Source organism: Hyperolius riggenbachi, chromosome 7, assembly GCF_040937935.1.
Source record: "Hyperolius riggenbachi isolate aHypRig1 chromosome 7, aHypRig1.pri, whole genome shotgun sequence".
Lineage (NCBI taxonomy): Eukaryota > Metazoa > Chordata > Amphibia > Anura > Hyperoliidae > Hyperolius > Hyperolius riggenbachi.
The window spans coordinates 218,781,110-218,797,517 of NC_090652.1; the positions used below are offsets into that span (position 1 = coordinate 218,781,110).

Genomic DNA, 16,408 nt, shown 5'->3' on the forward strand with positions numbered 1-16,408 from the left:
TTGGATCTATGATGCGTTTCTAAATTCTCTTGAGAACTAAGTGCCTTTTGTTGCATACTTCTTGTCCTATGTGATAATCCTTGAACAAATTGATGCTGCTGTATCTGTGTGATGTGTTTGTTGCCTACTTGCCTAATAAAAAAACTTTGAAATAAAAAAGTAAATAAATTGAGTATTGCGTGAAAAGCTGTTGGTTGATGAATTGTACCTTGTATGTGACAGTGGTCCTGTTCTAGCCTTGGCACTTGTGAAGGAAGATGCAGTAAAACACTGGAGAACATTGTTAGGACCTGCTAAAATTACAGATGCCTTAAATGAAGCACCAGAGAGGTTAGTGCTAGTAGACATTTTGGCAACAAATGTAATGTTTGGGGTTTAACACTATTTCTTCTCTCCTTTTTTTTTTTTTTTTTTTTTTTTTCCTTGTACTTGAAGACTACGTCCTGATCTGATCTTAGATTGGCACCTTTTTCTTTGATGAATTTAGACTGACATGTTTTTGTTTGATCTAACTGTGGATTGAAATCTTTTTCATTCTCTGTTTTAAAAAATGAGATCACCGCTTTTATGACACCATATTCTGGTCACTGGTGATCTGTACTTGATTGCCAGAACCGTAATAATAATAATAATCCGAACATTTGTATAGCGCTTTTCTCCTGTCGGACTCAAAGCGCTCAAGAGCTGCAGCCACTGGGACGTGCTCAAGAGGCCCCCTTGCAGTGTTAGGGAGTCTTGCCTTGAACTCCTTACTGAATAGGTACTTGACCTAGCCAGGATTTGAACCCTGGTCTCCCATGTCAAAGGCAGAGCCTTTAACCAGTACTCTATCCAGCCAATTAACCTAATTTAGCAATCTGGGATTCCATTAACTTGAATGAAGGATCCGATCACCAACTGCAACCGTTACTTCCCACTAGAAGTAGCGGTACATGGCCTATAGACTTCTATTGTGGCTGCGTATCGCTAGTGGCAATCTGCTGCAAAAATAGCAAACACACTGTCTGTAAAGCAAATGTACTGCTCTCCACTCTGCTCCATTAAAGCCAGTGCGGTTCGCCGCAATGAAAGAGACAAACACTATTTGGATCACTATAATTTGCAAACATCTATAAATATGGTGACCATTACTCATAGCCAGTGATTACTGGCTATAGCAACAATCATGAGAAGCTGGTTATCCCTTCTTAAAGTGTAAATTATTTTGTGGAGTTGTGAGGTGATAATAATTTATTTAGATCTACTCACCACTAGAGATGTCGGCGAACCCCTCACCCTGTACTACTTCCGGGTCGCTATGACCCGGAAGTAGTAGCGGCCCATAGAGGTTCGCTGGCGAACGGTTCGCCAACATCTCTACTCGCCACGCTCATTTCTCTCTGCCTAATAGTAGATCGCTGACCCATTGGGTCTGTGTCTCTCGGGATCATGCTCCTGCTGCTGGGAATGTTCTGCACAGGCGCAAAATGCTCCTAGAGTCTGGAGCGCCATTACGAGAGCATGCACAGAAGCCGCCCAGCCAGCAGAAAATTAATCCAATATGGCCACCGCAACTGCTTTTTTGATAGGGAGATGGGGGGTCCAGGAAGGGGTGCTAGCTGATTGGCTGCCATATGTCTGCTGACTGTGAGGTAAGGGGTCAAAGTTTAGCTCGATGATGATGTATAGGGGTCAAATCGAACACGCCAAATGTTCACAGCGAATGCGAACAGCCGATGTTTGTTTGCTGAATACTGCTCGCCGGCGAACAGTTCGGGCCATCTCTAGATATAATGGTGTTACAATGGCTTAGGGCCCTTTTCCACTAGCAATCACAAATGCCAGCGATTGTGATTTTTCATTAACTTTGTTTTGCGATTACAATTTTTCATTTGCATTGCATTATTCCCTCTTAAAAATCGCTCCAGAAAGCTATTGCGATTTACAAATCGAATCACTATAGTAGAAAATAATTCTCATGATTTCTATGATAAAGTAGCAACCCTAGTGATTTAAAAATCACTAGCGATTTGCGATTCAGCTGTGCAGTGGAAAAGGATCCTTAGTTTGAGTGGCCCCAAATGAGGCAGAGTTACGTGGGTAAACTTACGCACAATGAGTAGAGAGTAATGTAGTGCCTGTAATGTATGGAAGTCTACTCATCATACAGCAAGACTTTACACACGTTATTCTGCTTAAAGTCGTTAAGTGCATATACCATAATGTCTTATTTCACTGAAGTGTGACTAAGTGAAAGGCCCAGGGTGAGATGGAGTAAACAGAGGTTGTATCTGGAAGGCATGTGGGGTCATACATGTCAGGAAACTGCACTGTAGTATTCAGAGATGTTGCAGTACAGGTGTCTCTCAAAACCACATATACTGCAACTGCATGGCATCATTTGTCTCAAAGTAAACATTTCATAGCAAGCATCTCATGTTGGTGCTTATGTTTGTATTGCCAGTTATAAGTATTATTTGGTGTGATTATGTTTTGTAATTCACTTGGCATTGTGTACCTCTCTTTTTAGCCTGCGAGCTCGCTTTACGTCTAACGAAGGTGAAATTAACCAGCTCCATGGCAGTTCATCTATGACGCAGGCAGAAAGGGAAATAAACTTTTTCTTCCCATTGGAAAAAACTCTGGCAGCCATTAAACCTGATGCGCTGGAAGAACACAGAGGTAAACAGGAAGAGAACAGTAAAGCAATTTGCCACCCAAAAGTTCCTGTCTGCTACTCAGTATCATTATTAAACCATGTGTACATATGTAAGAGGACTGTCACAGGAATGCTGATTGGCTACCTGCTAAGCAGCGTATTCTGTCCCATAGAGAGGATGCTTGTATGTGTAGACTGTCACCCAAAACAATCACAATTTATTGTTTTGAAAGCTGAAAGTGTAGTCCATTTACCTGGCTTTAGCAACTAAGTCCAGCCGCTGCCAAAACTATTGCTGTGTGCAGTACATTTGGGGCGATCTCTCCTCACTCACATTCAACTCTCGCTAATTATAGGTCCATCCATACTTGTCAGTCTGCAGAGGATCGTTGCTGTAAGCAGAACGCATAATAGGGACCTGCACAATATTTCACAGGTAGCAGATGTGTTTCCCATAGAAGCCTGTGGTGGAAACGCATCTGTTCCATACTACCATTGTCCATCGGATCGAACACAACAATGTCCACTTCCGCTGGCTGAGTCGCGTCTAGTTAGAACCCAGTCTTATATTTTAGACTGCTTACTTGCAGTGGCTAAGGCACCATGATTATGCTGTGGGCTGCATGAGTCAATGCTGAATTGAGTGAGGAAATTACTGCATGCACTATTTGTCACCCTTGTGATTTTTGCACACAATTTGCATTGAATTTGCATGTAAGAATTATTAGCATCTCATTGAACATTTCTAGTTACAAGTAGTAAAATAACAAAGCAGCTACTCCATGCGCCTGGTAATTTGGATGCCACATCTATAGCGACACCCAGTATATAAGTTTGGTTCCCGGAGGCACAGCATATAAACAGCAGCAGAACTCAATGCAGGGAGACATTAGTGGTGGAAATTGCGGTGCAAATTGTGTATGTGTGTATGTGGTTAGTAGTAGATAGAGGGTGGGTTAGTGTGGGGAAAGGGCCAGTGCCTAATAGTAGAATACTGGTAATTTTACCGACCTTCTACTAGCGGCTTCACCCAGTGCCCAATGCGTAAAATTATGCCTCATAAAAAGGAAATGGGTATGTATTACTTGTTTTTCGTTAAATATTACGTATGGTTAATCAAGATGTTTTTGCAGATGAAATCATGGAAAGAATTCAAACTGCTGGATTTACCATTTCTCAAATTAAAGAGACTAGTTTGAGCCGTGAGATGGCAGAAGAGTTTTACAAAGAACACAAAGGGAAGCCATTTTTTGAACAGCTTGTGGATTACATGTGCAGGTTGGTTAGTGAGACAGTGATCGTTTACTAGACATTGTGAGACCTTGTATAATCCCATCACACCTGTTTTATTATAATGGTGGTAAATCGTAAGCACATTAATGTACGAATAACGAGTAAGCACTGATCCTTGTGGGATACATTACTGATAATTACCTTTCCATAGTGTTGGGTGGCATGGTGGTGTACTGGATAGCTCCCTCGCTTTCCCAGGCTGGACCCCTGGTGCAGATTTGGGCTTGGACAATATCTGCATTCAGTTTTTATGTTCTCCTCATGCTTGCATGGGTTTCCTCAGAGCAATATCTGGCTTTCCCCAGATTGGCCATAAGGTGCCCATCAACAATACAATCTTTTTGTTCAATTTTACCACTTCTATGTAATATGAGAGACTACCTAAAATATCTATTCATAGGGACATATGAGTATAGGGATTAGTGTAACGATTGTGGAATTCTCTCCATGATCAGCGCACAAGACGTGCGCTGACACTGCGGAAATCCTCCACAAGCGTATAATTTGAGGGACCCCAGCAAAAGGTGCAATGCACCTGTAGAGGGAAATTCCTGTCGGCAGGTGGAGCTGTGGAGTGCAGAGGAACAGCTCCTCTGCCCTGCCACAGACGCCAGACAGGAATTGCACAAAGGGAAGAAACGCAGGGCAAGATAGCCCTGAAAGAGAGAGATCAAAGCGACAGAGGGTATGTGTGTCCACCAATCTAGTCGCCACCCTGCGACGATGAACACACAACCAGGAAGATAAGGTGAGAAGGCAATCGCCAGAGATGGTGGTTACTAACAGCGACACAAGACCGAATAAGCACAGATGAGGAATGTATGTATGTCCACCAATCTAGCCGCCAACCTGCGATGGCGGACACACAACAGAGGAAACCAAGTGAGAACGCAATCGCAAGAGAAGCGATTGCGAAAGAGAATGAGCACAGGGATAGAATGTATGTATGTATGTATGTATGTGCCCCAATGTAGTCGCCAACCCGCGACGGTGCACACACAACAGCAGATATGAAGTAGGAACGCAATCGCGAGAGAGGCGATTGCCAGAGGTGACACAAGGCTACAGCAAGGCAGAGCACGAGAGTAGCAAAGGCACAGCAAATCATACAATGAGAAGATAAGGAAAATAACAAACGCTAACTAAACGCGAACACCGCACTCATTCGCAACAGCGAACGCGTTTTCTGCGCGGTCTCCGCGTGTTAAGCACAACAGAGACAAGCACGCCTAACTAACCACCGACAGACAAACATAAAACAGAGGACGCAAGCGCTTGCTTAACGGTTACCTCACCGAGCCTCCAGCAAGCGTTCGTAGCAGACAAGACAGGTACACAAAAACAGGGATAAGTGCGAGATACAATCCACTGCTCTTTCCGCCAGAGCAAATGCGACCCAAGTAAGGCAACAGAGCTAGCAGGATCCACTGTTCTTACCATCAGAGCAAGTGCGATCTAAGTATAGCAAGAGAGTTGCAGACCAGAAGGATCCACAGCCGCTACTGCTAGAGGCTAGTGAGATCCAAGCACGACAGACAGAACAGGCAATACAAATAATACACTCCTGACTGCTCTAGCAAGGATGCCTAGTGCAGTCCCAGGAATTACTCTAAGCTAATCTTCAAACAACAAGCAAGGCTGACACTCCAGGAGTGTTTCACAGGACAAACCCTTATGACCAGCCACGTACTGTGGAATCACATGGTGTATATATAGAACAAGCCTACAAAGGATGTGGCTAGGCAATTTGCATGACAAACGTATGCAAATTCCTCAGCAGCTGCAAGCTGCAAAACTGACAAAAGGTCTCTCTTCCAGAGACCTGCAGAATGCAGACCTGAACAGTGGTCAAAAAGCTGCCTGCCTGCGCAGGCAGCTGAGCGGATCATTACAATTAGATTGTGAGCTTCTCTGAGGGACAGCTAGCAACAGGACAGGATATTGTGTAAAGATGCACTATGGAAGATGTTGTCACTATATAAATACTAATCAATAAAATATAGTTGATATGTTCAGCTCTGTGGATAGAAGAAAAAAAAGTTGTGTATTTGATGTGACCAAGTCTACACATAGAAGAGGAGTATCATTATCTTGGAATTGCGTTGTAGAGGTCCTCACGTGGCAATAAAATGATTGATATCATATTTCATGCTATAATTTTATCAAGTTCATGAATAATCTGTACTGGGTTCTCTTGATCTGAAAAACATTGAAGAACATACATAACTGTTCCAGCAAGCTTGTATTTAATTTTTGTAAAAATGAGTCAGTAGTGACACACAGGGCCGTATCTCTTAAGAGGCACCCGTAGGCCTGTGCCATGGGCGGCCCCTGGGGGGGGGGGGGGTATGGGCGGCCACCTATTGGCTATATTTTAGTATATATATTTTTTTATTTTATTTTAAACCTCTCATAGAATTTTTTTTCTTTTTTTATATGTGTGGCTTGTGGGGGGGGGGGGGGGGGGGGTGTTAGGGGATTCGGAGCAGCGAGAGCAGGCACATACACAGGGGAACTCTCTCCCCCTCTAGAATTCAGCAAAGTGGCAGCGGCCGGCCGGGAACTCGCTACTTCCTAGCAGTCCTTTTCCCTGCTCCAATCAGTGCTGGGACAAGAGGCTCTTTCTCTTGTTGCTCCGCCCCTCTCCAGCTGCATCAGCCCAATCAGAAGCCCAATAGGAGGCTTCTTCTCGTTTTAGCCAAGCGCGCTAGTTTTGCAGCCAGTGATGGGAGCTTCTGAAATCAGCACAGGAAAGATTCCAGCACACTCCTGCTTCTCAGAGGGACATCACAGATAGCAAGTAGTGCACTGTCACCTCTGTACTGTACAAGGAGAGCACTGCTGCTGCCACGAGGGAGAGAGGCTCTGCCCAGACACCTGCCTGCAGCCCTGCACACAGTAAGTATTTCTCATCACATGGGACGGCTGTCAGGTCTGTGCCATGAGCTGGGATGCTTATTGCTGCTCACTCTCCACAGAGGATGGGGGAGGGGATCTCTGTTCCGAGTTCAGGATGAATAGTTTGCTGAGGAAGTCTGTAGCAGCCAGTGATCTGGCCATCTCTCCTTTTTGCCGGCCTCTTCTCTCCCTGATCTTCTGTTTCTTTTCATTCTTTCTCCCCAGAAGTCTCCCTGCCTCTTGGCTGTCTCTTTCTCTCTCTCTCTCAGCAATGCCTTCTTGCTGTCTCTCTGCGTCTCCGCTGTCTCTCTGCGTCTCCGCTGTCTCCCTGCGTCTCCGCTGTCTCCCTGCATCTCCGCTGTGTCCCTGCGTCTCCGCTGTCTCTCTGCGTCTCCGCTGTCTCTCTGCGTCTCTGCTATGTCCCTGCGTCTCCGCTGTCTCTCTGCGTCTCCGCTGTGTCCCTGCGTCTCCGCTGTCTCTCTGTGTTTCCGCTGTCTCCCTGCATCTCCGCTGTGTCCCTGCGTCTCCGCTGTGTCCCTGCGTCTCCGCTGTGTCCCTGCGTCTACGCACACCCTGCGTCTCCGCTGTGTCCCTGCGTCTCCGCTGTGTCCCTGCGTCTCCGCTGTGTCCCTGCATCTCCGCTGTCTCTCTGCGTCTCCGCTGTCTCTCTGTGTCTCCGCTGTCTCTCTGTGTCTCCGCTGTGTCTCTGCGTCTCCGCTGTCTCCCTGCGTCTCCCCTGTCTCCCTGCGTCTCCGCTGTCTCCCTGCGTCTCCGCTGTCTCCCTGCGTCTCCGCTGTGTCCCTGCGTCTCCTCTGTGTCCCTGCGTCTCCTCTGTGTCCCTGCGTCTCCTCTGTGTCCCTGCGTCTCCTCTGTGTCCCTGCGTCTCCGCTGTGTCCCTGCGTCTCAGCTGTGTCTCTGCGTCTCAGCTGTGTCTCTGCGTCTCCGCTGTGTCTCTGCGTCTCCGCTGTGTCTCTGCGTCTCCGCTGTTTCTCTGCGTCTCCGGTGTCTCCCTGCGTCTCCGCTGTCTCCCTGCGTCGCCGCTGTCTCCCTGCGTCTCCGCTGTCTCCCTGCGTCTCCGCTGTCTCCCTGCGTCTCCGCTGTCTCTCTGCGGCTCCGCTGTGTCCCTGCATCTCCGCTGTGTCCCTGCGTCTCCGCTGTCTCCCTGCGTCTCCGCTGTCTCCCTGCGTCTCCGCTGTCTCCCTGCGTCTCCGACGTCTCCGCTGTCTCCCTGTGTCTCCGCTGTCTCCCTGCGTCTCCGCTGTGTCCCTGCGTCTCCGCTGTGTCCCTGCGTCTCCGCTGTCTCCCTGCGTCTCCGCTGTCTCCCTGCGTCTCCGCTGTCTCTCTGCGTCTCCGCTGTGTCCCTGCGTCTCCGCTGTGTCCCTGCGTCTCCGCTGTGTCCCTGCGTCTCCGCTGTGTCCCTGCGTCTCCGCTGTCTCCCTGCGTCTCCGCTGTCTCCCTGCGTCTCCGCTGTGTCCCTGCGTCTCCGCTGTGTCCCTGCGTCTCCGCTGTCTCCCTGCGTCTCCGCTGTCTCCCTGCGTCTCCGCTGTCTCCCTGCGTCTCCGCTGTCTCCCTGCGTCTCCGCTGTGTCTCCGCTGTGTCGCTGCGTCTCCGCTGTGTCGCTGCGTCTCCGCTGTGTCCCTGCGTCTCCGCTGTGTCCCTGCGTCTCCGCTGTCTCTCTGCGTCTCCGCTGTCTCTCCTATACTGGGGACACCTATACCTGGCTACCTATACTGGGGGCATCTATACCAGACTACCTATACTGGAGGCACAGCTGCTGAGTTTATTTGGTCCTGCCCATGACCGTCATTACCATTACCATTTTCTTCTGCTGTTGTAGCCCATCCGCTTCAAGGTTGTGCGTGTTGTGGCTTCACAAATGCTTTGCTGCATACCTCTGTTGTAATGAGTGGTTATTTCAGTCAACGTTGCTCTTCTATCCGCTTGAATCAGTCAGCCCATTCTCCTCTGACCTCTAACATCAACAAGGCATTTTCAACCACAGGACTGCCGCATGCTGGATGTTTTTCCCTTTTCACACCATTCTTTGAAAACCCTAGAAATGGTTGTTCATGAAAATCCCAGTAACTGAGCAGATGGTGAAATACTCAGACCGGCCTGTCTGGCACCAACAACCATGCCACGCTAAAAATTGCTTAAATCACCTTTCTTTCCCATTCTGACATTCAGTTTGGAGTTCAGGAGATTGTCTTGACCAGGACCACACCCCTATATGCATTGAAGCAACTGCCATTTGATTGGTTGATTAGATAATTGCATTAATGAGAAATTGAACTGGTGTTCCTAATAATCCTTTTGGTGAGTCTATATAGCACTGGCATCTTCTGCAGCATTGCAGAGAACATAGTCATGTTAAATAGAACATAGTCATGTAACTGACTTTTCTCAGAGGAGTTCACAATCTAATACCTACCACTATTTTGGGCAAGAGAACACTGGCTAATGTGTTTTTTTTTTTTTTTGGGTGGGAACATTTCCTACGTGCTTTTTTAGGGTCACTTTTTACCCATATCCAGGGAGAAAACACGGCCCCAGCGACTTTGGGTTGCACTCTTACTAGGAAATTTTAATTGGTCACACCCACTGTATGTTAGGGACACGCCCACTGCATTCTGTGACCACGCCCATTTTTTTGCCGCGGCGCACTCGCCAACGCACTTTTATGGGGGGGGAGGGGGGGCGTCGTAGGTCTAGGGTGCCTAGGGCGGCCCAAACCCTAAATACAGCCCTGGTGACACAGGGGCAAAACTGCAAAGTTATGGACTCCACCGTGGAACTTTAGGGGATCTGCCCTCCCTATGTTCCTCCTTCCACATTTTTCTGGCTCCCCCATGGCCTGAGAACTATTCCACCAAACATGATCTAACAAGTGCAGCAAACCATAACCCTTCCCTCCCACAAAAGAACATATGTGCCCCATTCACTTATTATGCTACTACTCCTCGTATACAACAAGTTCTACTGCCATACTGTATCCAGTGCTCCCACCAATTTTCTGCTATCACAAGAGCTGTGCCATCATTCCACCACATACATACCTAGTGTGAAAACCTTGCTGCCACCCTTTATTACCAATTACAAGTATAACCACTACCACTCCCATTTCCTCAAAAACAAAAGTAACCACCATCCCACGCTCATTCTACCTCTATTAACAAGTGTGGTCTCTATGAGCTTACCTAAAAATGTTTGTTTGCTGTAGGTCCCCTGAACTCAGTTTCCAGGACAGAGGTGTTCCTTTAATAACTTCATTGATCAGGTTGACTGGATAACACCAAAAACCCTCCCCTATCATTACAAGAACTCTACCAGGCAATGAGGTGCCTCAAGGGCTCATGTGACCATTGACAGTGTGTGTGGTGGGGGGAGGGGGCACACTTTCCCTATTACAGACAGGCATGAAGAATCGACAACTTGATCTGGGGGAGATTTGTAAGCTTGCTGTTTTGGGGGGAACAGATTAGCAGTGAGCCCCCATGCTTCCCAGCACCTTGGAAAACTCCTTCTTTTTGGCAACTGGAATGAGAGGCTCAGGTGAGCACATCAGATAATGGCTATTGAGTAAACTCTCTCATTATAATGATTCGAGCTAGAATGAAGAGTTCATTGAGGTAGAGTAATCAAAGATGATTTACGCACTGGATATCACAGCTTTTCCAAGCTTTAGAGCATTATTCCCAGCCTAATTTTTCTGGATCACTTACAGTATGCCGTCCAATACTCTCCAGCTTAGGAGAACCTTGGTAAGGAAACCATAATGCATAATATAAATCATGAGGTTGATTGTGCTTTATTTGATTACAGAGGTCCATGTTTAATGATGATCCTTAGCAAAGAGAATGCAGTGCAAGAGTGGAGGGCACTGATGGGCCCCACAGACCCCACTGAAGCACAGACTGTGGCTCCTGATTCTCTGAGGAGCTTGTTTGCAAAGAGCATTCTACAAAATGCAGTACACGGCTCCTCCAATGAACACCATGCTGTGAAGAAAATCAGTTTCATATTTGGTGACATTGATATGGACAGAGAAATCAATGGTAAGTTCACTGAATACAGCAATGAATTATTACTGTAAATGACTACTTCCAGGAATATACAGTATACAATATACAGGAACATACAATATAGTGTATGCACTGTATTTTTCAAACAACTCTTTACTTTACCATCAGTTATTGTTGTAGATGGCACATTGGACTGGAGGTAGGTTTGGTCTGGGAGTGGCATCATCTAGATTTTACTATAGTAAATGAGGAAAAGGGCTTTTATGCACAGGGTGTTTAACCACTTCAGCCTTCAGTCGTTTTTTTACTTTATGCATCCGAGCAATGTTCACCTCCCATTCATTAGCCTATAACTTTATCACTACTTATCACAATGAACTGATCTATATCTTGTTTTTTCCGCCACCAATTAGGCTTTCTTTGGGTGGTACATTTTGCTAAGAGCCACTTTACTGTAAATGCATTTTAACAGGAAGAATAAGAAAAAAACTGAAAAAATTCATTATTTCTCAGTTTTCAGCCATTATAGTTTTAAAATAATACATGCCTCCATAATTAAAACTCACGTATTTGCCCATATGTCCCGGTTATTACACCGTTAAAATTATGTCCTTATAACAATGTATGGCGACAATATTTTATTTGGAAATAAAGGTGCATTTTTTCCGTTTTGCATCGATTACTATTTACAAGTTTAGAATAAAAAAAAAAATAGAAATATTTCATCTTTACATTGATATTTAAAAAGTTTAGACCCTTAGGTAAATATTTACGTTTTTTTTTTTTTTATTGTAATGTTTTTTTTTTTATATTAAACATTTTATTTGGGTATTTTTTGGGAGGGTGGGATGTAAACAGTACTTTTATAATATAAATGTGTGTTGAGTTTTATTTTTTTTTTACTTTTAGTTGTAGTTTTACTTTTTGGCCACAAGATGGCGGGCATGAGTTTGTTTACATGGCGTCACTCTAAGCGTAACATGCGCTTAGAGGGACGCAACAGCCAGAGAAAACGGCGCTTTTTCTGCGAGGGAGAGGAATCAGTGATCGGGCACCATAGCCCGATTCACTGATTCGTGGGCTAACGATCCGCGGCCGGGAGCGCGCGTGCACGGCGCGGACGTGCACATGGCCTCCTGGGCATAGCTAGTACGTCCAGGAGGCCAAAGTAGTTAATGAACAATATTAAATGTCTCTGAATTATTTGTATTTATATCTTGCAGGTGACCACGGTGAAACACAAGCGGAATCCAAAACTGATGAGGAAGTCAAGCCAAGTGAGGAGAGCAATGAGATTGCAGCCCTCTCAGGTTGTATTTAATGATAGAAGCATGACTTGAATTCATTCCTAGACAACTGCACTTTTAAAAGACTTCTGGCTTGATTCACTAAGACAAATAGCACGCCTTATCAAAGTTAGCACGCCTTATCAAACTTCACACACCTTATCAGAGTAGCATAGCGAATTTATGCCTGCCAATTGGCAATGATGAGAGCTTCACTCGTCCTGCCCTGAGCCCCTGCGGGTTCGTTAGCGCTCGCTTTGCTACTCTGATAAGGTGTGTTAACTTTGATAAGGCATGCTAACTTTGAAAAGGCAGGCTATTTGTCTTAGTGAATCAAGCCCACCAAATTTAAATCCTGCTGCATAATCAGCTATCCTTGATATTTAAAAGCTGCAGTAAACATGATTAATAACGAGAGGAAGGGAGAGAAAAAAGGATCACTTCTGGTTTAGTATGTCTACGTGAATACAATAAATATATATAGTATATAATGGGTACTTGCAAGGTCGCCTCACAGGCACCACACCATAAAGCAGATGGAGAACACAGGCCTATCTCCACTAGGGGGTCTCGGTCGTACCTGGATTGTCCCACTCCAAAAAAGGAAAGAGAAAGGAGGAGAGGGGGTTGCCCAAACATTCCACCAAGATGGACAATACAATAAGGTTTGTCAGAAGGCCTCAAAGGATTATAAATGGATTAAACAAATTATTAACCCATTAGCAGCTTAAATAGTGTTAAATTCTGTAAATATCTTGGAATGCTTTGATCTCTCCCTGTTAACAGAAAATACAGAAACTGAAAGCAGAAGACCTCTGTTATTGTCTCGCACTGCCCCCTAGTGACAGACAAGTGGCCATAAATACACATTACAGCATTACTAATTAGCACAAGGAAATGTCACAAATAGGAAGTAAAAAAATGTAATAAAATAAATTGACCTGGAGTACTTTCAAGGCTCTAAAAAAATGGCTGCTAAAGGTTTAAATTCAAAGAGGTGAAGTTAGTGAGCTAACTCCAAAAAACAACAATAGTTCAAAAGGTCAATTAAAAGTAATCTTATATTCATTGACTCACGACTACGCGTTACATTGAATACACGCTTCTTCGTCGTCTCCTTCTTCTTCTTCTTTTTCTTTCATTCTTTTTGACTTTCATGATTGAGCTGAAGAGTTTAGTAGCCATGGGTCAATAAATATATATATATATTTTTTTTTTTTGCTTGCTTTTTTAGTTTATTATTTACGTCCCATGTCATTTGTAAGAGCTTTATGTGTTCTCTCTAGTCTGCTTTCTCGCTCTGAACCTGCTTGATTGTTTGCACAAACTTAAAAAAAACGTAACTGTAAAGACCATAGAATAGCTCTGTGTTTTCAGGAAAAATAAAACACAATATTGTTAATGCATCAAGATCAGCAAGATGCACTTTATCAATCGTTTAAAACCGATTACAAGGAAGAGGGAAATGCAAAGATCATCCAGAAAGAAACAGCTGTTCGCTTTCATTTGCCACATAGGGTATTCTTTCTGTGCAATTTAACTTGCATCTGTCAGGTTAATATCGTCTCTCCCTGCACTGCTAGTCACATGACTGCAGAACACCAGTAACTATTTGTTCAGCACTATTAAAGTGAACCTGAACTCTTGCACAGGACAGAAGGAAAACCCGAAAGAAATTAACCCTTTATATATTTGGAGAGTTTAGCCTAATTCCCATTTGTGACTAATCACAAGTTGTAATTTGATCTTTCCCCTGTGTCACCTGACTGTCATGGCAGATAAGCTCATTTGAAAGCACAGGATGTTAACAATAGGTCTTCTTCCATGAAAGCAGGAATTAGAAACAGTGCAGATTTATTGCAGGATTTGTATTAGCTGTAACAAAGAAATTTTTTTCATTAAAGGATATTCTGCTGTTGCGTATCTTTTAGAGCAGAGAGGAAGTTCTGAGTTCAGGTCTGCGTTAACATTAAATCCCACCAGTTTCTCCTACCCAGAAAGTAACAGCCATTTGCTTTTATCTGCCATACAAGCTATTCTTTTTGTGTAATTTAAAGTACCCCTGTACTGAGAGGGGGTTTAATTGCGCTAGGTGCCGTTATGTAAATGATATGTCACAGCACCATTTTCTCAGTCCAGTGCCCCCAGGGGTCCCTGTTATAGTCAGCCAAAATCTTGATGGAGTGATTAGAACATCGAATATGGGCGGGGAGGAAATGGCAGTTATCCTCCCTAAGAACGCCCCCTTGTACCGCCGTACTTTTAAGACATGTAAGAAACCCACCACCCTCCTTCAAATCGTCCTACCCATAGGGGAGGAGTGTGTTGCTACTACAACAAAAGGGATTGAAAACCTTCTAAAAGATTTGATAGATGCCTACATTAATAAAGAAGGTGATTATGTGGATAATTAATCAGAAGATAGTGTCTCTGAATTAAAATGTTCCTTAATTAATGAATTGGAAACAGCTGTTACTTACTGGATGGCCCTAGTATTTTCAATTCAAAGATAAGCTGCAATTACTAATCTGCAATAGTCGAGAAAGTAGTCCACATTGGAATGCCCCCAGTGCACAGCTCGCCATACGTGATAGAAACACTGTAGTGCCAACCTGCAACTACTTTCTCGACTATTGCAATCACTAATATAACTAGCAGGTCTACATATTTAATGCATACTGGAGTTCTCCTTTGAAGTGGAGTATTGACTTCCACCATATTTTACATAGATAAGAAATTATGAAACCAGCTGATTAAATTTCTGGTAGTAATAATAATGTTCCATTTGCTCTATTTACATACAGAGAATGAAGCGGACCCTCAAGAAGAAGAAAGTTAAATGGGCCTTTTCCTTGACAACAGAAGCTTTGGTTAAATTTTTGAGTTATAGGCATGTCAGAAAATTAGAGTTCTCACCTCGTGCCTTTACAAACTGACACATACACTCTTACAATTTAATAACAGACATAATAACAGTGATGATTAAAGATGAGCAGAAAAAATTTCCCCCAAAAAAATTGGAACGGAATTGGCTGCAGGTAGATCAAAGCTTCAAACTGCCAATTATTTAAACAGCAGCCATTAAATCTACACAGCTGCCGGTTCATAGATTGATAGTTGATTTCCTGTATCTCTTTGATTTTCTGTAAAGCCAAGATTTGTATATTTGCCAGATTTTCTGCACTACACCATCAGCGCAACAAGGCAATTATTAAGTCTAATTAACCACAGAATGCAGTATACCTAATAAATGCTAATGGAATACCGAGGTGAAAATAAACTGGTGAGATAAACAATGACATCTCTCCGTCTCTCAAAAATGACTTGTTTTAGATATCACATAGTTCTCTTTTACTTTTAAATCTACATTTTAAGTTTTTACTGTTTGTCTCTGCTCAATGACACACTCACTGAAGTATGCCAGAGCTAAAATCTGTGAACTGTTGATCCTTTTTATCTCTTTCCTGATCTCAGAAGCCATTTTCTACCAGGAAACTGTTTTATGGCTGTAATTCGTTGTCAGTGAGGGTTACACTATAGTCTGACTAGGTACCGACTGGGCAGAAACTGTCAATTGCATATGTGATGTTTCAGGCAGAGAGCGAGAGAGAGAAAAGAAACACAGCTTAGTTATTTGTGTGCTTGGCACTATGCATACACACATCTACCTCATCATGTCACCTCGGTATTTCTTTTAGGTTCAAAGTACACATGAGATTTTAAAGTTACATACTACAGTAGTGGGACACCACTATATGGTCCAGGAGCTTTCCGGATTGTCCTGTAGTCCACCGATCCAGTATAGAAACTCTTTGGCTTGGCACAAGTCATAAAGGTTTTCTCCCGCCTCTGCCCCCAGCCATAGGGGAATATTCAGGGCCAGTTCTAGACTCTTTGCTGCCTGAGGCTTGTGAAGGTAATATAGTTGCCCCCATATAGGTAGCTAGTATAGTTGCCCCCAGGATAGGTAGCCTTGAGGGGGTAGCAGCCAGGAAGGGGGGGGGGGGGGGTAGCGGGCACAGCAGTAGGGGGGGGGGGGGGGGTCAGACCCCCCTCCCTAACCTGGGACCCTGTGGTCCGCGCTCCCCCTCCAGCTATTAGTGCTATGCATAAGTGTCAGGCAGCGGGCGGAGAAGCAATGACTCACCTCTTTCCATGTTCCAGGCGCTGCATTTCACAAGTTCGTCCCTTTCTGCAATGCTGCCCACTGCACTTCTGCAAGTACAGTAGGAGGTATTGCAGGAAGTGATGATCAGTGGAATGCAGCGCCT

At 44.5% G+C, this 16,408-nt stretch overlaps 1 protein-coding gene across 2 annotated transcripts in view; it reads left to right on the forward strand.

Annotated features, from left to right (window-relative positions):
- Nucleotides 1-16,141, forward strand: part of LOC137524844 (thioredoxin domain-containing protein 6-like) — a 57,339-nt gene extending 41,198 nt beyond the window's left edge. For both annotated transcript variants that reach the window (XM_068245239.1, XM_068245240.1), the window contains exons 12-17: nucleotides 223-330; nucleotides 2,510-2,661; nucleotides 3,772-3,916; nucleotides 10,652-10,884; nucleotides 12,075-12,161; nucleotides 14,942-16,141. In XM_068245239.1, the coding sequence (XP_068101340.1) occupies nucleotides 223-330; nucleotides 2,510-2,661; nucleotides 3,772-3,916; nucleotides 10,652-10,884; nucleotides 12,075-12,161; nucleotides 14,942-14,976 (760 nt within the window). In that variant the 3' untranslated portion in view covers nucleotides 14,977-16,141. The remainder of the gene's footprint in view (nucleotides 1-222; nucleotides 331-2,509; nucleotides 2,662-3,771; nucleotides 3,917-10,651; nucleotides 10,885-12,074; nucleotides 12,162-14,941) is intronic.
- Nucleotides 16,142-16,408: the final 267 nt, after the last annotated feature.